Source organism: Triticum urartu, chromosome 2 (assembly GCF_003073215.2).
Source record: "Triticum urartu cultivar G1812 chromosome 2, Tu2.1, whole genome shotgun sequence".
Classification (NCBI taxonomy): domain Eukaryota; kingdom Viridiplantae; phylum Streptophyta; class Magnoliopsida; order Poales; family Poaceae; genus Triticum; species Triticum urartu.
The window spans coordinates 189,779,976-189,805,895 of NC_053023.1; the positions used below are offsets into that span (position 1 = coordinate 189,779,976).

The 25,920-nt window shown below is 45.4% G+C and overlaps 1 protein-coding gene and 1 pseudogene across 2 annotated transcripts; one reads left to right on the top strand and one right to left on the bottom strand.

Annotated features, from left to right (window-relative positions):
* Window positions 1-12,459: 12,459 nt before the first annotated feature.
* On the top strand, window positions 12,460-12,596 carry LOC125541888 (annotated as a pseudogene).
* A 3,191-nt stretch (window positions 12,597-15,787) lies between these two features.
* Window positions 15,788-18,252, bottom strand: LOC125536686. Of its 2 annotated transcripts, XR_007295196.1 has the most exons (4): window positions 17,822-18,252; window positions 17,242-17,327; window positions 16,622-16,855; window positions 15,788-16,363 (listed from the first exon to the last, which is right to left on the bottom strand). XR_007295196.1 is itself a non-coding variant. In XM_048699932.1 (3 exons), the coding sequence occupies exons 1-3, from the start codon at window positions 18,002-18,004 to the stop codon at window positions 16,819-16,821; spliced, it is 306 nt and encodes a 101-aa protein (XP_048555889.1). In that variant the 5' UTR covers window positions 18,005-18,232; the 3' UTR covers window positions 15,788-16,818. The 2 variants fall into 2 exon arrangements, 1 of the variants encoding a protein (XP_048555889.1); XM_048699932.1 differs by having other exon boundaries at window positions 15,788-16,855; window positions 17,822-18,232.
* Between the last annotated feature and the right edge of the window lie 7,668 nt (window positions 18,253-25,920).

Consider the following 25,920-nt stretch of genomic DNA (forward strand, 5'->3'; position numbering starts at 1 on the left):
GGGGAGGAGTTCCGTCAGCACGACGGCGTGGTGACGATCTTGATGTTCAACCGTCGCAGGGCTTCGCCTAAGCACTGCTACAATATGACCGAGGTAGAATATGGTGGAGGGGGGCACCGCACACGGCTAAGGAACGATCACGAAGATCAACTTATGTGTCTATGGGGTGCCCCCTGCCCCCGTATATAAAGGAGTGGAGGAGGGGAGGGCCGGCCCTCTCTATGGCGCGCCCTAGGCGAGTCCTACTCCCACCGGGAGTAGGATTCCCCCTTTCCTAGTCCAACTAGGAGTCCTTCCATGTAGTAGGAGTAGGAGACAAGGAAGGGGAAGGGAGAAGGGAAGGAAGGAGGGGGCGCAGCCCCTCCCCCTAGTCCAATTCGGACTAGGCCTTGGGGGGCGCGCGGCCTGCCCTAGGCAGCCCCTCTCTCTTTCCCGTATGGCCCAATAAGGCCCAATACTTCTCCCCCCGTATTCCCGTAACTCTCGGTACTCCGAAAAATACCCGAATCACTCGGAACCTTTCCGAAGTCCGAATATAGTCGTCCAATATATCGATCTTTACGTCTCGACCATTTCGAGACTCCTCGTCATGTCCCCGATCTCATCCGGGACTCCGAACTCCTTCGGTACATCAAAACTCATAAACTCATAATATAACTGTCATCGAAACCTTAAAGCGTGCGGACCCTATGGGTTCGAGAACAATGTAGACATGACCGAGACACGTCTCCGGTCAATAACCAATAGCGGAACCTGGATGCTCATATTGGCTCCCACATATTCTACGAAGATCTTTATCGGTCAGACCGCATAACAACATACGTTGTTCCCTTTGTCATCGGTATGTTACTTGCCCGAGATTCGATCGTCGGTATCTCAATACCTAGTTCAATCTCGTTACCGGCAAGTCTCTTTACTCGTTCCGTAATACATCATCTCGCAACTAACTCATTAGTTGCAATGCTTGCAAGGCTTAAGTGATGTGCATTACCGAGAGGGCCCAGAGATACCTCTCCGACATTCGGAGTGACAAATCCTAATCTCGAAATATGCCAACCCAACATGTACCTTTGGAGACACCTGTAGAGCTCCTTTATAATCACCCAGTTACGTTATGACGTTTGGTAGCACACAAAGTGTTCCTCCGGCAAACGGGAGTTGCATAATCTCATAGTCATAGGAACATGTATAAGTCATGAAGAAAGCAATAGCAACATACTAAACGATCGGGTGCTAAGCTAATGGAACGGGTCAGGTCAATCAGATCATTCAACTAATGATGTGATCCCGTTAATCAAATAACAACTCTTTGTCCATGGTTAGGAAACATAACCATCTTTGATTAACGAGCTAGTCAAGTAGAGGCATACTAGTGACACTCTGTTTGTCTATGTATTCACACATGTATTATGTTTCCGGTTAATACAATTCTAGCATGAATAATAAACAGTTATCATGATATAAGGAAATAAATAATAACTTTATTATTGCCTCTAGGGCATATTTCCTTCATCACTAAATTTCAAGATAAAAGTGTTCTCCCTGAGTATGCACCGTTGCCAAAGTTTGTCGTGCCCAGACACCACGTGATGATCGGGTGTGATAAGCTCTACGTCCATCTACAACGGGTGCAAGCCAGTTTTGCACACACAGAATACTCAGGTTAAACTTGACGAGCCTAGCATATGCAGATATGGCCTCGGAACACTGAGACCGAAAGGTCGAGCGTGAATCATATAGTAGATATGATCAACATAAAGATGTTCACCATTGAAAGCTACTCCATTTCACGTGATGATCGGTTATGGTTTAGTTGATTTGGATCACGTGATCACTTAGAGGACTAGAGGGATGTCTATCTAAGTGGGAGTTCTTAAGTAATATGATTAATTGAACTTAAATTTATCATGAACTTAGTCCTGGTAGTATTAGCATATCTATGTTTTAGATCAATAGCTCGCGTTGTTGCTTCCCTGTGTTTATTTTGATATGTTCCTAGAGAAAACTAAGTTGAAAGATGTTAGTAGCAATGATGCGGATTGGATCCGTGATCTGAGGTTTATCCTCATTGCTGCACAGAAGAATTATGTCCTTGATGCACAGCTAGGTGACAGACCTATTGCAGGAGCAAATGCAGACGTTATGAACGTTTGGCTAGCTCAATATGATGACTACTTGATAGTTTAGTGCACCATGCTTAACGGCTTAGAATCGGGACTTCAAAGACGTTTTGAACGTCATGGACCATATGAGATGTTCCAGGAGTTGAAGTTAATATTTCAAGCAAATACCCGAGTTGAGAGATATGAAGTCTCTAACAAGTTCTATAGCTAAAAGATGGAGGAGAATCACTCAAGAAGTGAGCATGTGCTCAGATTGTATGGGTACTACAATCGCTTGAAGCAAGTGAGAGTTAATCTTCCAGATAAAATAGTGATTGAAAGAATTCTCTAGTCGCCATCACCAAGTTAGTAGAACTTCGTGATGAACTATAATATGCAAGGGATAACAGAAACAATTCCCAAGCTCTTCGTGATGCTAAAATCGATGAAGGTAGAAATCAAGAAAAACATCAAGTGTTGATGGTAGACAAGACCACTAGTTTCAAGAAAAGGGCAAAGGGAAGAAGGGAACTTCAAGAAGAACGACAAGCAAGTTGCTGCTCAAGTGAAGAAGCCCAAGTCTGGACCTAAGCCTGAGACTAAGTGCTTCTACTGCAAAGGGACTGGTCACTGGAAGCGGAACTGCCCTAAGTATTTGGCGGATAAGAAGGATGGCAAAGTGAACAAAGGTATATTGGATATACATGTTATTGATGTGTACTCTACTAGTGTTCGTAGCAACTCCTCGGTATTTGATACTAGTTCAGTTGCTAAAAGTAGTAACTCGAAACGGGAGTTGCAGAGTGAACAGAGACTAGTTAAGGGTGAAGTGACGATGTGTCTTGGAAGTGGTTCCAAGATTGATATGATCATCATCGCACACTCCCTATACTTTCGGGATTAGTGTTGAACCTAAATAAGTGTTATTTGGTGTTTGCGTTGAGCATGAATATGATTTGATCATGTTTATTGCAATACAGTTATTCATTTAAGTAAGAGAATAAATTGTTGTTCTGTTTACATGAATAAAACCTTATATGATCACACACACAACGAAAATAGTTCATTGGATCTCGATCATAGTGATACACATATTCATAATATTGAAACCAAAAGATGCAAAGTTAATAATGATAGTGCAACTTATTTATGGCACTGCCGTTTAGGTCATATTGGTGTAAAGCGCATGAAGAAACTCCATGCTGATGGACTTTTGGAATCACTTGATTATGAATCACTTGATGCTTGCGTACCATGCCTCATGGGCAAGATGACTAAGACTCCGTTCTCCAGAACAATTGAGCGAGCAACTGACTTATTGGAAATAATACATACTGATGTATGCAGTCCAATGAGTGTTGAGGCTCGCGGCGGGTATCATTATTTTCTGACCTTCACAGATGATTTGAGCAAATATGGGTATATCTACTTAATGAAATAGAAGTCTGAAACAATTGAAAAGTTCATATAATTTCAGAGTGAAGTGGAAAATCATCGTAACAAGAAAAATAAAGTTTCTACGATCTGATCGTGGAGAAGAGTATTTGAGTTACGAATTTGGTCTTCAGTTAAAATAATGTGAAATAGTTTCACTACTCACGCCACCTGGAACACCACAGTGTAATGGTGTGTCCGAACGTCATAACCGTACTTTATTAGATATGGTGCGATCTATGATGTTTCTTACCGATCTACCACTATCTTTTTTGGGTTATGCATTAGAGACAGCTGCATTCACGTTAAAAAGGGCACCATCTAAATCCGTTGAGACGACACCTTATGAACTGTGGTTTGGCAAGAAACCAAAGTTGTCGTTTCTTAAAGTTTGGGGTTGGGATGCTTATATGAAAAAGTTTCATCCTGATAAGCTCAAACCCAAATTGGAGAAATATGTCTGCATAGGATACCCAAAGGAGACTGTTGGGTACAACTTCTATCACAGATCCGAAGGCAAGACATTCGTTGCTAAGAATGGATCCTTTCTAGAGAAGGGTTTTCTCTCGAAAGAAGTGAGTGGGAGGAAAGTAGAACTTGATGAGGTAGCTATACCTGCTCCCTTATTGGAAAGTAGTTCATCATAGAAATTTGTTCCTGTAACTACTACACCAATTAGTGAGGAAGCTAATGATGATGATCATATAACTTCAGATCAAGTTACTACCGAACCTCGTAGGTAAACCAGAGTGAGATCCGCACCAGAGTGGTACGGTAATCCTGTTCTGGAGGTCATGCTACTTGACCATGACGAACCTACGAACTATGGGGAAGCGATGATGAGCCCAGATTCCGCGAAATGGCTTGAGGCCATGAAATCTGAGATGGGATCCATATATGAGAACAAAGTGTGGACTTTGGTTGACTTGCCCGATGACCAGCAAGCCATAGACAATAAATGGATCTTCAAGAGGAAGACGGACGCTGATAGTAGTGTTACTATCTACAAAGCTAGAATTGTCGCAAAAGGTTTTCGACAAGTTCAAGGTGTTGACTACGATGAGAGTTTCTCACTCGTATCTATGCTTAAGTCTGTCTGAATCATGTTAGCAATAGCCGCATTTTATGAAATCTGGCAAATGGATAAACAAAACTACATTTCTTAATGGATTTATTAAAGAAGAGTTGTATATGATGCAACCAGAAGGTTTTGTCAATCCTAAAGGTGCTAACAAAATATGCAAGCTCCAGCGATCCATCTATGGACTGGTGCAAGCATCTCGGAGTTGGAATATATGCTTTGATAAGTTGATCAAAGCATATAGTTTTATACAGACTTGCGGTGAAGCCTGTATTTACAAGAAAGTGAGTGGGAGCACTACAGCATTTCTGATAAGTATATGTAAATGACATATTGTTGATCGGAAATAATGTAGAATTATTCAGCAAAGCATAAAGGAGTATTTGAAAGGAGTTTTTCGAAGAAGGACCTCGCTGAAGCTGCTTACATATTGAGCATCAAGATCTATAGAGATAGATCAAAACGCTTGATAAGTTTTTTCAATGAGTACATACCTTGACAAGATTTTGAAATAGTTCAAAATGGAACAATCAAAGAAAGAGTTCTTGCCTCTGTTACAAGGTGTGAAATTGAGTAAGACTCAAAACCCGACCACGGCAGAAGATAGAAAGAGAATGAAAGTCATTCCCTATGCCTCAGCCATAGGTTCTATAAAGTATGCCATGTTGTGTACCAGATCTATTGTATACCCTACACTGATTCTGGCAAGGGAGTACAATAGTGATCTAGGAGTAGATTACTGGACAATGGTCAAAATTATCCTTAGTTGAATAAGGATATGTTTCTCGATTATGGAGGTGAAAAAAGGTTCGTCGTAAAGGGTTACGTCCATGCAAACTTTGACACTGATCCAGATGATTCTAAGTCTCAATCTGGATGCATATTGAAAGTGGGAGCAATTAGCTAGAGTAGCTGCATGTAGAGCATTGTTGACATAGAAATTTGCAAAATACATGCCGATCTGAATATGAAAGACCCATTGACTAAGATTCTCTCACAAGCAAAACATGATCACACCTTAGTACTCTTTGGGTGTTAATCACATAGCAATGTGAACTAGATTACTGAATCTAGTAAACCCTTTCGGTGTTGGTCACATGGCGATGTGAACTATGGGTGTTAATCACATGATGATGTGAACTATCGATGTTAATCACATGGTGATGTGATCTAGATTATTGACTCTAGTGCAAGTGGGAGACTGAAGGAAATATGCCCTAGAGGCAATAATAAAGTTATTATTTATTTCCTTATTTCATGATAAATGTTTATTATTCATGCTAGAATTGTATTAACCGGAAACATAATACATGTGTGAATACATAGACAAACAGAGTGTCACTAGTATGCCTCTACTTGACTAGCTCGTTAATTAAAGATGGTTATGTTTCCTAACCATAGACATCAGTTGTCATTTGATTAACGAGATCACATCATTAGGAGAATGATGTGATTGACATGACCCATTCCGTTAAGCTTAGCACCCGATCGTTTAGTATGTTGCTATTGCTTTCTTCATGACTTATACATGTTCCTATGACTATGAGATTATGCAACTCCTGTTTACCAGAGGAACACTTTGTGTGCTACCAAACGTCACAACGTAACTGGGTGATTATAAAGGTGCTCTACAGGTGTCTCCGAAGGTACTTGTTGGGTTGGCGTATTTTGAGATTAGGATTTGTCACTCCGAATGTCGGAGAGGTATCGCTGGGCCCTCTCGGTAATGCACATCACCTAAGCCTTGCAAGCATTGCAACTAATGAGTTAGTTGCGGGATGATGTATTACGGAACGAGAAAGGAGACTTGCCGGTAACGAGATTGAACTAGGTATTGAGATACCGACGATCGAATCTCGGGCAAGTAAAATACCGATGACAAAGGGAACAACGATGTTGTTATGCGGTCTGGCCGATAAAGATCTTCGAAGAATATGTAGGAGCCAATATGAGCATCCAGGTTCCGCTATTGGTTATTGACCGGAGACGTGTCTCGGTCATGTCTACATTGTTCTCGAACCCGTAGGGTCCGCACGCTTAAGGTTTCGATGACATTTATATTATGAGTTTATAAGTTTTGATGTACCGAAGGTTGTTCGGAGTCCCGGATGTGATCACGGACATAACAAGGAGTCTCGAAATGGTCGAGACATAAAGATCGATATATTGGACGGCTATATTCGGACACCGGAAGTGTTCCGGGTGATTTCAGAGAAAACCGGAGTGCCGGAGGGTTACCGGAACCCCCTCGGGAGAAGTAATGGGCATTATGGGCCTTAGTGGAGAGAGAGGGGCGGCCAGGGTGGGCCGCGCGCCCCCTCCCCCTCTGGTACGAATTGGACTAGGAGAAGGGGGGCGGCGCCCCCCTTTCCTTCTCCCTCTCCCCCTTCCTTTCCCCCTCCTAGAAGGAGTAGGAAAGAGGGGAGTCCTACTCCTACTAGGAGGAGGACTCCTCCTCCTTGGCGCGCCCACAAGGGCCGGCCGGCCTCCCCCCTTGCTCCTTTATATACGGGGGCAGGGGGCACCTCTAGACACACAAGTTGATCTTGGTGATCGTTCTCTTAGCCGTGTGCGGTGCCCCCTTCCACCATAATCCTCGATAATATTGTAGCGGTGCTTAGGCAAAGCCCTGCGACGGTAGTACATCAAGATCGTCACCACGCCGTCGTGCTGATGGAACTCTTCCCCGACACTTTGCTAGATCGGAGTCCGGGGATCGTCATCGAGCTGAACGTGTGCTAGAACTCGGAGGTGCCGTAGTTTCGGTGCTTGATCGGTCGGGCCGTGGAGACGTACGATTACATCAACCAAACGCTTCCGTTGTCGATCTACAAGGGTACGTAGATCACACTCTCCCCTCTCGTTGCTATGCATCACCATGATCTTGCGTGTGCGTAGGAAAATTTTGAAATTACTACGTTCCCCAACAGTGGCATCCGAGCCTAGGTTTTATATGTTGATGTTATATGCACGAGTAGAACACAAGTGAGTTGTGGGTGATATAAGTGAGTTGTGCTTGATTGGTCAGGCCGTGAAGACGTACGACTACATCAACCGCGTTGTCATAACGCTTCCGCTGTCGGTCTACGAGGGTACGTAGACAACACTCTCACCTCTCGTTGCTATGCATCACCATGATCTTGCGTGTGCGTAGGAATTTTTTTGAAATTACTATGTTCCCCAATAGGTCAGCCCACCGACTGCGGCGCCGGCGGCGAAGGCGGCGGGGTCTTCGGCTTCGGCCATGGCGGGGGCGGAAGGCGGGGGCGGCGAATGGGTGGCCACAGTTTTACATCACTTGTATCCCGTGATGTAAATTTGCATCACAAGGTTTTCAATTTTACATCTCCGGGAGGCGGTGATGTAATTTTTTTTTACATATGGACCATCTGTTGGAGCAGCGCTTTTTGTCTTGAAGCTCCAAAAGTTGGTTATTTTTACATATGGACCATCTATTGGAGATGCTCTAATTATGCATCCCTCCTTAATTTGTTAAATTATAAGTAAAACTATAATAAAGTGAAACTACGATAGCCCATATCTTTAATCAAATATGGATTTATACAATGATGACAAAGCACATTAGTTGCATAATTATATTAAATCTATCATGTTATGGTGGTAAGTATCTCCCAATGAACGGCAAATGATTGACTTGGAACATGTTTATACATGTTTGATAAATTTTAATTCTGCCTTGGTTGTATTGAAGTTTGTAGGTTATCAACATGTTTATGTTTCTCAATAACATTACTACTAAAAATGCATGATTGTGGTTTCTATGCGCACTAGAGTGGTTGCTCCCAGTCTTTTCCAGACATTTTCCTATACTAAGCAGAAATACTAATTGTGCATCGAAAAATCCTTGTACCAAAGTTTATGTCATAAAGTGTCCACTATGCCTACCTAGTCATGACTGAGTAAGGTCATTCCAAGTAAATTTTCATTGGCACAAAACTTAAAAATCACAAATTGTTTTCAATGACCAACCTTTTATTGTGTTGTAATACATTTGAAGTCTATGAACTTACGATTGTGGTAAAGTGGAGCATAAATGAAATTTAAGGCCCACCAAAAAGATGGAGAATCCAGCCAAATTTTAGAAAAATGAGAAAATGCCATCTCCTTTGCCAAAACAATAAGCTCAATAAAAGAAAGAGGGGAAACCTCTTAAACTATCATGGGGGCAATAGAAGAAAAATGTATTACATCACATTAAGGAACCGCTTGCATTGCACGAGACATTTTAGTCCCATACCACCGAGGGAGAGGCACGACTACCAGCTTATAAGGAAACCCTCCAGTACTTTCCAAATACTAGAACCACATGAAGACTAGTGATACAAGCGCGCGCGCCCACACACACACATATGGCGCGTGTGCCCGTGTGTATATCCGCGACTAGACTTAGGATGCTTGGTGCGACGACTGTCGATTCCTTGTTACTAACTACTTTTTTGTTATACTAGCCAGTACATGGTGCAATGATCACCAATTTTTCTTAACCTTTTGAGTGCCACAATATGGAAGGCTTTGAGGAGAGCCAGCAAAAATACGACTGCCATTGCAGGTCATGCTCATCGCGGAACTAGGTGTCCTTTAGAGGTGAATCTAGGGCATATTTGCGGTTGTTGACGAGGTTGACCGGAAGACAGGTGTGACGGTGTTGGATCTCCTCATGGCGAGCGCGAACGCTCACCGGGACCGGGGGCACGTGCATGCGGTCAACCGAGATGCAGGTTGTCACCATCAGCAACAACTCGCAGCTTGAGGGGTGGGATCTCCCAAATAATCCTCACTGGATTGGCAACCTCCGAGACTACATTGCCAAGAATGCTAGCGTCACTGGGACGCTCTCGAGATACCTCAGCTACTCCGGCACATTCACCGCCCTCGACACTCTCTCCTTGGCAAACAATTGGCTCACCGGCGAGGTTCTGATGATGTTCTCAAGCCGAACCCTCACTCACTTGGATCTGAGTGATAACTTCCTCTGGGGCATTGGACTTCATTGCGAAAGTTCCGAAACATATTTTTTCCACATCGAAGACCTCCAAAAAAATACTCTTCCCATTTCCCCAAAGTGGGGGGGGGCAGCGCCCCCCTGGTGTTCACATTGCCAACAACGCTAGCGTCACAGGGATGCTCTCGCGTTTCCTCAGCTACTCCGACATGTTCACCGTCCTCAACACTCTCTACTTGCCGGACAACCTGCTCACCGGCATTTTCTGGCGATGTTCTCAAGCCGACCCCTCACTCGCTTGGATATGAGCGGTAACTTCCTCTCCGGCCCGTTGGACTTCGTCGCAAAACTTCCAGAACTCCAAGAACTTCGACTCGACCGGAACGTCTTCAACGGGCCGTTACCCAACTTCAACGAACTATGGAGTCTCTAGGTGGTTATTGGACTATCATTCTCTATTTGATCAAAGGTTTGTTGTATTCTAGCATTCAAACTTCAAAATTATTCTTTTATCATCTACCTACTCGAGGATGAGCAATGATTAAGCTTGGGGATGTTGATATGTCTCAAATATATCTGTAATTTTTGAAGTATTCATGCTATATTTACATAATTCGTATATAATTTGTCATATTGTTTACACAAAAGATACTGGGGTATGTCTGACACTTTTTTCCCGCCGGATGAAAAAGTCACCACAATGTTTCAACGTAAGTTACGAGGTTTGTGGTGTGTAAATTACCATGCAAACATAGAAATTAAGGTGGGGGAGGGTATGTTTCAACATTTTATTCTTATCTTGGGTTAAAGTTACCATAATGTTTGTATATAAGTTATCAGATCTGTGGTGCATAAAATTACCATAATGTTACAAAGTAAGATACCGAGGTATGTTTGAACACCCCCCCCCCCCCCCCCCCGCCCTCCCGGGTGAAAGTTATCATGGTCTTTCAACATAAGTTATCTAGTCTATGGTGTGTACTACCATGTTATTCACACCGAAGTTACCGATGGTGTGCGTTTCCATAAAAAATATTCCCTGGTCAAAAGATACCACAATGTATTCTATGTAACCTATAAGGTATGCGGTGTGTATATTACCATACTATTCACACATAAGTTATTGTGTAGTTTCACTGTTACTTTCACACATAAGGCCTCGCGATGCGCATCTCAGCCGTCCTACTGCATGTGTAGTTTCACTATTACTTTCGTTCAGCAAAAAATCCATGCCTTGTTACTTGAGTTTCTTGACCTTTTTTCTCCTTCTATACCGTTGTTTTGAGTGGTGATGCCAGGAAGGAGGAGCAGACACCTACGCCATGTGTCCACCAGTGGAGGAAGGAAGGCAAGAGCTGTATTACATTAGTGCTCTAGCATTATGGCTTAGTGCTAGAATATAAAAGGTCTACAGACCTCACTCTTAATTATCCACCATCTCTTGATGTGTAACTGAAGTTTATTTTAGATAAGGAGGATGACCCCCGGCCTCTGCATCTAGAAGATGCATACGACCACTTTATTGATTATTCTCGAGGACCTTACAAAGTATTACAATAATATGTCTGAATCCGCCATCTTGACAACATATGCCACCACTCCTATCCATATGATGAAAAGAGGTGCTACCTAAGCCTATCATCAAAAGCCAGAAACCCCAGCCGAGCCACATACCGGGTCTGGGGCATAAACTGGTCTGATGCACTCACATGTGTCGTCGCCGCCATCTTCCGCGAGTCCGTCTTCAGAGCAGATATTGAGGCTTCTACCTTTTCAGGCCACTCTGCCATCGACGCCACCATGACGCCAGACAACTGCCCCCACCTGCGCGAGTCCATCACCGCGCATCGGGCGCCGAGTCTCCACTGCACCATGCCGCCGAGATCCGCTGTCATCAATGTGTAGGATGAAGCACCGCTCCACCAAAAAAAGGCACCCACTGGTCCCTCGATCCTCGGCTGCTGTCACCGACCCCATACTGAGCCCGCCACCACACTGCCCTCAAGGCGACGCCTTCAAGAAGGTCACGGCGCCAAGGACGCCGCCGCCGCCCACCGGAGTTAGGTTTTCACCCGAAAAGCAAGGTGGTGGGGTGTGGAGGGGCAGACCTCGACCGACGTCTCCATGAAGAAATCGGCGCCCGACCACCAGAATCACCCGCAACCTAGAGGCAGGCCAGACGCCTGCACAGCCAGGGACCATCGAGGGTGAAACGCACCGAGCAGGGGAAGATGGCCAGCAGCCAGGGTGTAACTGAAGTTGTACGAGCTGTATATAAACAGCTGAATTCTATTGAGAAGTATCACGGCAAACAACATCTTTTTACTTGGTAATCAGAGCTCGACCCTTTTCCTCACCATGTCCACCGCCCCTGCTTCCAGTGATGGCACCTCCGGCGCGATGGCCTTGTCCGGCTCCGCCTCCATTGCTGCCATCGCCAACTTGATCACCATCCGCCTCACGAGGGAGAATTTTCTTCTGTGGAAAACTCAGGCCGTCCCCGTCCTTCGCGCGCAGGGCTCCTTCGGCTATGTCGATGGCTCTAATCCTGCTCCACCGGAGACCATCACCGAGGGCACCGGCGACGCTGCCCGTGTCGTGGCCAATCCGGCGTTCCTTCGCTGGTATCAACAGGACCAGGTGGTCCTCATCGCCCTGCTATCCTCCATGACTGAGGACATCATCGGGCAATTGACCCAGCTCCACACCTCTCGCGTCATCTGGGATGCGCTGCACACGATGTTTTCCTCGCAAAATCATGCACGCGTGATGCAAATCCGCTACATGCTCTCCAACCAGAAGAAGAAGGACCTATCTGCTGCTGCATACTACAACAAGATGAAGGGCTACGCCCATGCTATGGCGTCCGTTGGCAAGCCCATCTCCGATGAGGAGGTTCTCGGCTACATGCTTGCTGGTCTGGGCTCAGAATATGAGCCCCTTGTTGCTTCAATCACGGCGCATGATGAGCCAGTGAGCCTCGCTAGTTTCTATGCGTATTTGCTTAGCGCCGAGCTTCGTCTTGAGCAGCAGACTTCAATCGGCGAGATCTTCTCCGCCAATGCAGCAGCTCGCGGTGGAGGTCGTGGTGGCCAGGGGCAGGGCCGTGGCCGTGGAGGCCGCAGCCGCAACAAACCCACCTGCCAAGTCTGCCAGAAGTATGGGCATGATGCATTGAGGTGTAGGCAACGTTTCAACCATGCGTATCAGGCTGAGGATAACCGCGAGCGCTTCGGCAACGCCGAAAACGCCGGCAACACCGAGCGCTTCGGCAACCCTGCCAACACCGGCGGCCATGGCGGCTATTCCGTCGACACCAACTGGTACCTCGACTCTGGAGCAACGGATCACCTCACCAGCGACCTTGATCGCCTCACTGTCCATGATCGCTACAGCAGCAAGGATAAGGTCCATGTAGCCAACGGAGCAGGTTTGCAAATCTCTCACGTTGGTCAATCTATGCTTACTGGCTCACACAAACCCCTCCACCTAAAAAATGTCCTTCACGTTCCAGGCTTGCACAAACATCTTATTTCAACTCATAAACTTGTTTCTGATAACCGTGCTTTTGCCGAGATGTATCCTGACTTTTTTCGTGTGAAGGATCAAGTCACGAGGCGGGTCCTTCTGCAAGGTAGGAGCCACAGCGGTCTCTACTCGGTGCCAAGCTCCCATGTGTCTTCATCGTTCGGGCAGTCCAGTCGGCACGTCCTCTCCGTTGTCAAGCTCACCTTTGATCATTGGCACAAGAGGCTCGGCCATCCTTCATCTAGCATCGTCGATTCCGTCATTAGGTTGAATAAACTTGCTTGTGCACCGTCTCGTGAGTCTTTAGTATGTGATGCTTGCCAACGTGGTAAAGTTCATCAACTTCCGTATAATAATTCCTCTCATGTAACCAACTCTCCGCTTGAGCTAGTTCACACCGATGTGTGGGGGCCGGCTCGTACTTCTGTTGGCGGATTTAAGTATTACGTGAGTTTCTTGGATGATTTTAGTCGCTTTACTTGGATTTATCTGATTAAGTGAAAATCTGATGTTGAAAACATATTTTATGTTTTTCAAAACCATGTTGAGCGACTTCTTAACACCAAAATTCGCGCGGTGCAGTCAGACTGGGGGGGGGGTGAATATCGTCGCCTCCATCGATATTTTTCTCGTGTCGGCATCGCTCACCGTGTTACTTGCCCGCACACCTCCCAGCAAAATGGCATCGCAGAACGAAAGCACCGACACATAGTCGAAACAGGCATTGCCCTACTTGCACACTCGTCGCTTCTCCTTCGTTTTTGGGATGAAGCTTTCCTCACTGCCTGCTACCTAATCAATCGCATGCCGAGCGGCACCATTCAAAACTTCACACCCCTTGCCATGCTATTCCATGAAAAGCCTGATTATTCTCGTCTACGTGTTTTTGGCTGCGCGTGTTGGCCTAACCTGAGACCGTACAACAATCATAAACTTGATTTTCGGTCTCGCCAATGTGTTTTTCTCGGATATAGTAGCATGCACAAGGGTTATAAATGTTTGGATCGATCCACAGGTCGGGTCTATATCTCACGCGATGTCATCTTCAATGAACATGTCTTCCCATTTGCTAACTCAATTCTAACAACACCCATTCAACCCGTAACTACACCTATCCCTCTGTCTCATTCCCAGCCAGTAGCACAGGTTGATTACGTAAGAGATTTTGCTTCCTCTTTGTTGGATACTAGCGGGTAGTGCGCGGCGGCATGCCGCGCCACATGAATTTATAAGCTATTTAGTTTCTTTGTAATTCTTGGTAACTCGGCCCAAGACTTGACTCATTGCGAAATAGTTCATACAAGGAAAGGAAAGGGTACATCTGGTTGGTACACAAGTGATTTAAATCATGTAGTGATAGTGGTACTGGATGTAGAATTACCATGGTAAGTGATGGAGAATTTGGATGGATATCTTATAGTGGAGTTAAGCTAGGATAGGCGATAAGGCATCTTGAAATGCGAGATTTTATTACATAAAACAAGAGATACATTTCATACAGTGGTAACTGCATTTCAATAGTAAGGACCAAATTTGCTAATCTGGTGATGTTTTATGATTCCAATCATTTTCATGGCCACCTGCCAGATGATAAGTGTTAGCGACGAAGCGGTAAAAAGCTTGTGCAAGCTCATGTAATGACTAATAAAAATAATACGACATTCTTCAAAATTAAATTTGAAGTCATATAATCCTCAAATTAAACATAAAATTTAATTAACACATCATAAAACCTGAATAAAATATCACATTGGTTTAATTCAATGCAAAAAATGACAATTTTAGTACATGGTATTTTTGGCAATTTATATATAAAACAGTGCAAAAACATAAAATATAAACTTAAAATGTTCTTTTTTTGGGAAAATAACTTAAAATGTACTGGAAGACAGAAAAATGCCAGAAATATTTTAGTCCAAAATACCCACGGCTACCTATTAGAGAGTCCAGTGCAGTAGCTAAAACCAGAAAAATAAATCATCTATACTGGGCTGAGATTACTTGGGCCAGAGCCCATCGACAGAAATGGCCCATTAACGCCTGAAGGCCTGCTCATTTTCTTATGTTGTGCTCGTTGGAGGATGAGATTAGACAACAACATATAATTAGATTGACAAACACTGTGTTAGTAGTTTCAAACAATTATCACATGAGCATATATCTTGCAAATAGAATGTTCAATGAAATGTTGATCCAATACTGGCACACACCTATGTGCATGTGCATATAGAACTGAAAAGGAAACTATCTGATCTTAATACAATAACTCAGAATACCCGCTAGCCAAGCAGTTTCATCAGCCAGATGCTCGTTCTATCTGCATGGACATATACTGAAGCAGAATGTCAAAATGATGACATAATGCGAATCTTCTTAAAAAAAACAATGCATGAGCAATTGTCATTTTTATCATCTATCACAGATCACAACTACTAAATAAAACTTTACTTAATCCCCTTACGCTTCATTACCTTAGATCATCCCCTCAATAATGTACATATGTACACAAATTAGAATGATCAAGCTTTACACGTCAGTTTCTTTTACACAACTTATTATTTAAAAGCAAAGGGCGCATATACTCGCGCATTCTAACTGGCATATTAGTTCTATGAATTTAGAAAACTAAGTTTCTTGTTGTTTGAAAACAGATAATGCAAAAGTAGGGTGGTCCATATCTAGGGGAGACGTATGCAGAAATTAGAGAAGAGTCGCCACCAGGTCCGATACAAGTGGAATTACATGATCTGTTTGAAGATGATAATACATGCTTAAGGTACAACCATAGCTAGCGAAACAATGGCCTGCTTTATTACAGTTCCTCTTAGGAGAAGTAAAACGACACACTTCAAAGTTTTGCTTCAGATATTCCTTGATCTCCTCTTCTAAGCCTAGGTAGAGAGCAGAGAGGCCACATTCATCATTGTTTACCCCCTTCTTCAGCAGCACTGAATCTGTTTCAAGGCCAATAGGTCTGGCTCCTTTATCCATTCCTAGCTAGGCACCCCATATAACAGCCTGATCTCCATGTAAGTGCTCCACATACTTTTACCTCTCCTTTATGATTCCTGATGACTGCACCCCAACCGCCAGCGTTCGGTTCAGGGTGGAAAGTGCCATCAATATTAATCTTCAGTTCCTCCATGGGAGGGAGCCATCTGATGTGTACCCTCTCCAGTTTGTTCTGTAGGTTGTTTTAAATCTTACTTCAAATGTCAGCCAAAGAATGTTCGTTTTAGTTATCACCTAATAAACCTGTGAGAGCATATTAATTCAATTAGTACATAATAAATTGGTGGGGGCATATTAATTTAATTAGCACCTCAATTCATCTAGCTGTTCAATGAGATTAAAATAGTTGATTTGATCAGCTAGGGAGAGAAGCAAACTGTCATCAAAATAACCCATATATTTGACGAAATCACTACTGATTTGTTTTCATATAAATTGATTAGCCCAGATGATGTATTTATGCAAAACTTAAGAAGACGTCTAGGGCTGGGCAACATTCACCAAGCACCAGAGTCCATCAGCCTTGCTAGGAAGATACAGGAGCTTCCATCAAAAGGCTTGAAACCTTCAAAGTAATGTACAACCAAGCTCTATCTCATGCATAAGCTTTGTCAGTGTCACTACAAAAACACTATTTACATAGTACTTCCTACCATTATATCAAGAATACAGAATGTGTCCTTGCACTCCCATGTTCTTCACTGTCCGAGGTTTTTCAAGTGCAGGAAGCGTTGCCTGCAATGTTCACAAGCAGTAGTTCAGACGATTGGTAATGCTATATATAAAAAATTATAGGTAATTATTGGAGAAGCTTGTAGAATGAAATGAACTTGTAGAAACAGAGAGCAGATGCGTTGTCATTTGGGATCAATAAAATTTTGTTTCTTGTTCTGTTTGCTGGTTTGCAATTAAGGGTCTTCATTTTTCACTTCTCAAAATGACTCATATTGGAATACCGGACCCAAATTTATTTTCTTGCATCCATGGCTCTACAATTCTTGCGTCGAATAAACACAAGTAGAAGTTAATGCTAGGAAAAGAAATCCATAGACTAACTCTACTGAACTTGAAGAACTCGTGAAAAGTTAATTTTTCGAAATTCAGGCAGAGCAGGAACAAACCAGTGTACAGGGCCGCCTTCTGCCCCGTCGACGCCTGCTCGCACAGGCAGGCACCGGGCACGCGGAACATGTCCAATGAGGCAAGGCTGCACGTACCCATGGCATGGAGTGGTCAGAGTAGCCATATTTTGCATAAAAACTGAACTGATATATAATGCAAACACTAAATATGTAATTAATTAAGTCGATTAATTGTCGGTTCTTACCACTCAATCACTGCAAAATTCTGTCCTACAAAAATCCCATATATATAAAATATAAACAACATGAGATCAACTTTTTCTTGACAGTAAGAAACAACAGAATCATCAGATCAATCAAACTTATCCCAATCAATTTTTTTTACTGAAACCACATAGAAACCTTGGAATTTTCAGAAACAAATTAGGCACACCACTCATCCATCCCGGAAACTGTGTTCGATTGTAAACTTTAAGCAGGAGTCTGCACCCAACCATGAAGCTCACAACACATCATTCAGAGAACACGACCGATTTGGATGGATAATATGGGGATTTAGCCTCAGGTGGGAGCAGCGTGTCATGCGATTGGAGTAAAGTACTGCTCGGATATGGGTTACCTCCGTGATATCCAAGATGAACCGGACCTTGAGCAGCCACATCACCGGCCCCTTGCCGTGACGACTGGATGCCCGTGGTCGCCTCCAACCGCTCCCGCCGCCGCTGCCAGGCCAACGTCTCCTTGGGCCACTGCAGACTGCACCATGCCCGCTCCTCCCCACATCCATCTCGCACCTCTCCATCACTGAGGCGGGGAGATGGGGAACTGGGGCGCCTCCACGCCTCGGCAACGACCCTAGCCTAGCCAAAGCGAGCGCATCCGCAAAGAAGACAAGGGGATGGGGATGCGGCGGGATAGAACGTGGCAAGCGAAAGGAACGAAGCACTTCCGTCACACAATCGCCCGGTCCGTCCTCGTCTGATTCATCCAACACCACGCAGTCGGACACCGTGGCATCGCATGCATTGCCACCATCTCCTGTTATGGCTGCTCCGACGCCGGCCGTCAGGGCCGGTCCTGAGTTTTCAGGGGCCTGGGGTGAATCTAGAACTCGGGGCTCTTTAGTATCAACAAGGACATAATAATCAATATGTCTATATATAAGATGTATGAAACATTATTTCATGTGCACTGAAAGGCAGTACTCATATCAAATTACATGTGCACATCTTAGAAATTTCTTACAACATTCTGCGATGCATCATTATCAATCTCATCTAGTAATTGTAGTTGCTGGATGAATGCCTTTTACTAGGTGACATGAGGTGCTGAAATTTAAAGAAATAATTGGTAATTCAAAACTAGTTGGAACATACAAAAATACTAAACCAGTTAATAAAATCTTACCGATTGTAAAGTCGAGCGCTCACAAATTACAAGTGCATAAAGCCCAATAATATGTCACTTAACAGTGTCCAGTCAGTCGATGATCGTCAATGTCCTGTTGTAATAATCATAACACGGTTATGATCTGTAACTTTGTAGAAATCACTAAGGCATAGGTTTGTAGGCTACCTTTTCTGCTGGATTTGTGTGTGGTCGCGTGGACAGCGGAGACTGCCGATTGCCACTGGCCGTTCCCGTGCCCTCCTCGCTGCTGTTCGATCTGTTCCTAGCGGCCGCAGCGGCTGCAGGCGCTACGAGGACGAGAGGTGATGGAGTCAAGCTTAGGGATAAGTCCATGCGGTTGTCAAAGGCGATGGCGTCGCTAGGTGATCTGGGATTAGGTAAAACAGAAGGCAATCAGACCAATCATGCGAGAAATCATTCTGTCCCGTGCCATCTGCGAGCGTCGTGCGACTCGTACGCGCGTGATGGGGGCTGGAATCTTGGACGTTCAGTTATATCCAATTGCTATTTTGACCAGGCCAGGTTCAACACGACAACACATACAACATTGCATTATTTTTCTTCTCTAACAGGCTTAATCTATATTAAGTGCATGTACCTGGGGCCCCTCTGTTCTGGGGGCCCGGGGCGGTCGCCCCCCCCATCAGGACCGGGCCTGCCGGCCGTTCGGCGTCATTGAAGTCCCGGTTCTAAGCCGTAAAGTATGGCACACTGAACTATTGAGTAGTCATCAGCTTTGCTTTGCCAGACGTTCTTAACGTCGTCAGTTGCATCTGCAGCAGGCCTGGCACCCAGCGGTGCTTCCAGGACGTAATTCTTCTGTGCAGCAATGAGGATAATCCTCAAGTTACGGATCCAAACCGTGTAATTGATACCATCATCTTTCAGCTTTGCTTTCTCAAGGAACGCATTAAAATTTAACGGAACAACAGCACGGGCCATCTATCTACAATCAACATAGACAAGCAAGATACTATCAGGTACTAAGTTCATGATAAATTTAAGTTCAATTAATCATATTACTTAAGAACTCCCACTTAGATAGACATCCCTCTAATCATCTAAGTGATCACTTGATCCAAATCAACTAAACCATAACCGATCATCACGTGAAATGGAGTAGTTTTCAATGGTGAACATCACTATGTTGATCATATCTACTATATGATTCACGCTCGACCTTTCGGTCTCAGTGCTCCGAGGCCATATCTGCATATGCTAGGCTCGTCAAGTTTAACCTGAGTATTCTACATGTGCAAAACTGGCTTGCACCCGTTGTAGATGGACGTAGAGCTTATCACACCTGATCATCACGTGGTGTCTGGGCACGACGAACTTTGGCAACGGTGCATACTCAGGGAGAACACTTTTATCTTGAAATTTAGTGAGAGATCATCTTATAATGCTGCCGTCAATCAAAGCAAGATAAGATGCATAAAAGATAAACATCACATGCAATCAATATAAGTGATATGATATGGCCATCATCATCTTGTGCTTGTGATCTCCATCTCCGAAGCACCGTCATGATCACCATCGTCACCAGCGCGACACCTTGATCTCCATCGTAGCATCGTTGTCGTCTCGCCAATCTTATGCTTCTACGACTATCGCAACCGCTTAGTGATAAAGTAAAGCATTACAGGGCGATTGCATTGCATACAATAAAGCGACAACCATATGGCTCCTGCCAGTTGCCGATAACTCGGTTACAAAACATGATCATCTCATACAATAAAATTTAGCATCATGTCTTGACCATATCACATCACAACATTCCCTGCAAAAACAAGTTAGATGTCCTCTACTTTGTTGTTGCAAGTTTTACGTGGCTGCTACTGGGCTTAGCAAGAACCGTTCTTACCTACGCATCAAAACCACAACGATAGTTCGTCAAGTTGGTGTTGTTTTAACCTTCTCAAGGACCGGGCGTAGCCACACTCGGTTCAACCAAAGTTGGAGAAACTGACACCCACCAGCCACCTGTGTGCAAAGCATGTCGGTAGAACCAGTCTCACATAAGCGTACGCGTAATGTCGGTCCGGGCCGCTTCATCCAACAATACCGCCGAACCAAAGTATGACATGCTGGTAAGCAGTATGACTTATATCGCCCACAACTCACTTGTATTCTACTCATGCACAACATCACCGCATAAAACCTAGGCTCGGATGCCACTGTTGGGGAACGTAGTAATTTCAAAAAAATTCCTACGCACACGCAAGATCATGGTGATGCATAGCAACGAGAGGGGAGAGTGTTGTCTACGTACCCTCGTAGACCGGAAGCGGAAGCGTTAGCACAACGCGGTTGATGTAGTCGTACGTCTTCACGACCCGACCGATCAAGCACCGAAACTACGACACCTCCGAGTTCTAGCACACGTTCAGCTCGATGACGATCCCCGGACTCCGATCCAGCAAAGTGTCGGCGAAGAGTTCCGTCAGCACGACGGCGTGGTGACGATCTTGATGTTCTACCGTCGCAGGGCTTCGCCTAAGCACCGCTACAATATTATCGAGGATTATGGTGGAGGGGGGCACCGCACACGGCTAAGAGAACGATCACGAAGATCAACTTGTGTGTCTAGAGGTGCCCCCCTGCCCCTGTATATAAAGGAGCAAGGGGGGAGGCCGGCCGGCCCTTGAGGCGCGCCAAGGAGGGGGAGTCCTCCTCCTAGTAGGAGTAGGACTCCCCTTTCCTAGTCCAACTAGGAAGAGCGAAGGGGGAAGGAAAGAGAGGGAGAGGGAGAAGGAAAGAGGGGCCGCGCCCCCTCCCCTAGTCCAATTCGGACTCCCCATGGGAGGGGGCACGCCACCTCTTGGGCTGCTGCCCTCTCTCTCCCCTCAGGCCCACTAAGGCCCAATACTTCCCCGGGGGGTTCCGGTAACCCTTCCGGCACTTCGGTTTTCTCCGAAATCAACCGAAACACTTCCGGTGTCCGAATATAGCCGTCCAATATATCGATCTTTATGTCTCGACCATTTCGAGACTCCTCGTCATGTCCGTGATCATATCCGGGACTCCGAACAACATTCGGTACATCAAAATATATAAACTCATAATGAAACTGTCATCGTAACGTTAAGTGTGCGGACCCTACGGGTTCGAGAACAATGTAGACATGACCGAGACACTTCTCCGGTCAATAACCAATAGCGGAACCTGGATGCTCATATTGGCTCCCACATATTCTACGAAAATCTTTTATCGGTCAGACCGCATAACAACATACGTTGTTCCCTTTGTCATCGGTATGTTACTTGCCCGAGATTTGATCGTCGGTATCTCAATACCTAGTTCAATCTCGTTACCGGCAAGTCTTTTTACTCGTTCCGTAATACATCATCCCGTAACTAACTTATTAGTTGCAATGCTTGCAAGGCTTATGTGATGTGCATTACCGAGAGGGCCCAGAGATACCTCTGCGACAATCGGAGTGACAAATCCTAATCTCGAAATACGCCAACCCAACAAGTACCTTCGGAGACACCTGTAGAGCACCTTTATAATCACCCAGTTACATTGTGATGTTTGGTAGCACACAAAGTGTTCCTCCGGTAAATGGGAGTTGCATAATCTCATAGTCATAGGAACATGTATAAGTCATGAAGAAAGCAATAGCAACAAACTAAACGATCAAGTGCTAAGCTAATGTAAAGGATCAAGTCAATCACATCATTCTCCTAATGATGTGATCCCGTTAATCAAATGAAAACTCATGTCTATGGTTAGGAAACATAACCATCTTTGATCAACGAGCTAGTCAAGTAGAGGCATACTAGTGACACTATGTTTGTCTATGTATTCACACGTGTATTATGTTTCCGGTTAATACAATTCTAGCATGAATAATAAACATTTATCATGATATAAGGAAATAAATAATAACTTTATTATTGCCTCTAGGGCATATTTCCTTCACTTGCATACATAGAGTCATTACACATAATTTGTGATTTTACTATGGATATTGATCCTTAATTCGGCCACCCGTGCCCGCATTAAGGCTCGGGGGCTACTAGGCTTCGGGTTTATTATTTACAAATATTAAAGGGGCACATCGATCCTCTGATCTAGTATTGCCACCCGACCAGTGTCTCGGGGGCTACTGCATTGCCTATCCAATGCAGAAAATTTTAAGTGCAATACAGTTCCGAGGAGATTTTGATCCTCAGGTTGGTCGGCCGCACCCAACCTGAGTCTCGAGGACTGAGCACGCCGCTTTTTGTGTCCCGAAGTATCCTGCCGAGCTAGGACTTGATCCTCAGGCCGATTTTACAAATCAACCTGAGTCTTAGCGGCTACTGGGATCAGCAGTCTTACGTCATCCTTCAGGTGCATCTCGGGTTTTAAACCGATACACACCTTGAGGGCTATTGGCTATATATCTTGGCAGAGAATAAATTGCACCAATCAAAAATATTGACAAAAATCGGCCCACATTCGGGGTGGTGCACCACCTCGGAAGCAGTCCGGCATAAAGCTCGGGCGCTAGTGGCTGGATCCACAGAGGGCATTTCCGTCATTAAGCTCGGCTAAACTCCTTCAAACTTCTTTGAACCAAGGTGATTTACGACACCTCAGATACAGTCCGGCGTTGTAGCTCGGATATAGTCCGGCGTTGGAGCTCGGATACAGTCTGGCGTTGGAGCTCGGATACAGTCCGGCGTTGGAGCTTGGATACATAGTCTGGCGTTGGAGCTCGGATACATTCCGGCATTAGAGCTGGGAAGCGGTCCGGCGTTGGTGCTCGGCTGCAAAAGATACCTCGAATGCAGTCCGACATTGGAGCTCGGACAGAAGAGGACGCTGCCGCCCGGGAACAACTTCAAACCCGAGGTGTGGCATAAAAATAACAAGGCAGTGATAAAGGCCGGAAACTTAAAGGGGCTCCTTGGATACCCGACGTGTAAACTCGTCGAATGCATTTCGGCGATCCTCAAGATCGAAGATAAGAAGATTTGTTGAACCAGTTTTCAAGACCGACGACCGAAGATGAAGAACGGTTCAGAAGAATCAAGGAGCGTCCCTAACTTGAAGACCGGTTCAGGGGGCTACTGACGGTGTCCTGGACTAGGGGGTACTCACCACGTCGTCTCCCGATCTGTTAGATTGGGCCGAGGACCCCCATGGTCGTATACTCATGGGCCAGTTCGGACAGCTGCCGCATACAAGGAAGATTCCACAAGACTTGGCGATCAAGACAAGGACTCCTCCCCACCGGCGTATTCGGCTAGGATTCTTGTTATCCTAGGCCTCTGGTGCATTATATAAACCGAGGCCAGGCTAGTCGATAGATCAGATACAATAATCATACCATAGGCTAGCTTTTAGGGTTTAGCCTCTCCGATCTCGTGGTAGATCAACTCTTGTAATACCCATATCATCAATATCAATCAAGCAGGACGTAGGGTTTTACCTCCATCAAGAGGGCCCGAACCTGGGTAAAACATTGTGTCCCCTGCCTCCTGTTACCATCCGGCCTAGACGCACAATTCGGGACCCCCTACCCGAGATCCGCCGGTTTTGACACTGACAGGTTGTATCTGTGGACTAAACTGCAGAATGCCAGAAGGGAAGGGGAAAGCCTAGCCTATCGAAGACTAGCATCTTCTGGAAACCACCATCTTGCAGCAACAGGAGTGAGTAGAGTAGCATAGAGTAAAGTAGCAGTAATGTTTTCAACCTCGGCCAGAGATCCTTTCTCGACTCCCTGCGAGAAAGCAATCCCAGAGCCATACTATCCAAGTGTCAACACATTCCAAAACTCATCACCATCCAGTTCTCATCACGAGTATCCAGTTCTAGTTGTATCGATCGGGATACAACTCCAAGTGTCCGTTACCGTAGGCCAGGCTATCGATAGATGTTTTCTTCCCTGCAGGGGTGCACCAACTTACCCACCATGCTCGATTAACTCCTGCCGGACACACTTTCCTGGGTCATGCCCGGCCTCGACCAAACAATACGCCGCAACCCGACCTAGGCTTAATAGAGAGGCCAGCACGCCGGACTAAACCTATGCCCTCAGGGGTCATGGGCCATCTCCCCGGGAACTCCTGCATGTTGCGTACACGGCCGGTGAGCAGACCTAGCTACCTCCTTCAACAAGGCAGGAGCTTACGCAGTCCAACCCGGCGTGCGCCGCTCAGTCGCTGACGTCTATTAAGCTTCGGCTGATGTATACGACACAGAACGCCCATACTATGCCCACGTGATGGTTAGTGCTATCAGGCCAGAGGCCCCTCGGATCAAATATCCAAACCGTAGTGGATTAGGAGCACGCGGTAACGAGCAGAGACTCACAATCGATGTGACCCCCTCGCCCCGTCTCGAGTACTTGCGGCAAGGGCTAAGAATGCCTGGCCACGCCTCGTAAGTATCTCGCGGGCACCTTCCAGGTCAACCTGACTCCACATCACTCGCTATTAAGCTCGCGCGGGTACCCCTCAGGGCCGACCCGTCTTTAGTAACATGGCTCAGTGCAAAGTCATAGTAACCATAGTAATTGTGTGTCTAACACCAAGGGGAAAACCCGAGGAATCACCCCCGATGAATCCCACTCGATGTTATCATCAAGGTGAACATAAGAGGATCCAACCTCGAGGTTCACATTTGATGGGTTGCACGACAGAGCCGTAACGAAAGTGGTTAAGGAGGAAATCACCCTCGATGACCTCGACCGTATAGCTACACTACAGAGGTCTCATCAGGAGTGATGAAAGAGGTTCCACCCTCGGCACTTGATGGTAACTCTGCAGAGTCGTACAACTAGGGGGGTGATGTGCGGGGTCGGGGCCTGGACGTCGATCACGTTGATCGAGTCATCGAACATAAAGCGAGGCAACTGGGACAAGGTGGGGTCACTGATGGATCTCTAACCAACCTATACTAAGCAGTTTAGGATAAGCAGGTAAGGTATGAAAGCAGGTAACAACAACAGGCTATGCATCAGAGTAGGATCATACAGAAAGCAGTAGCAGTTCTAATGCAAGCATGAGAGGGAAAGATATGGGTGATATCGAAATGCTCAAGGGGGGTTTGCTTGCCTGGTTGCTCTGGCAAGGTGGGGTCGTCGTCGACGTAGTCGACCACAGGGGCGGCATCGGTCTCGGGGTCTACCGGAGAGAAGAGGGGGAAGAAACAGTAAATACAGATCAAACAATGCATAACAAGACAACAGGCAGAGCTAGATGTGTTCTAACGCGGTACGAGGTGATACCGGTGAAGGGGGGGAACATCCGGGAAAATATCCCCGTGTTTCGCGTTTTCGGACAAATGAATCAGAGGGGAAAAGTTGCGTGT

Excerpts from the sequence above, each read along its gene's own strand:
- LOC125536686 (XM_048699932.1), bottom strand. The coding sequence starts at position 18,004 with ATGGAGAGGTGCGAGATGGATGTGGGGAGGAGCGGGCATGGTGCAGTC. Across the intron at positions 17,328-17,821 it reads TCATCTTGGATATCACGGAG|CCTTGCCTCATTGGACATGT; the intron begins GTAACCCATATC and ends GGGTACGTGCAG. Across the intron at positions 16,856-17,241 it reads GAAGGCGGCCCTGTACACTG|GCAACGCTTCCTGCACTTGA; the intron begins GTTTGTTCCTGC and ends TGAACATTGCAG.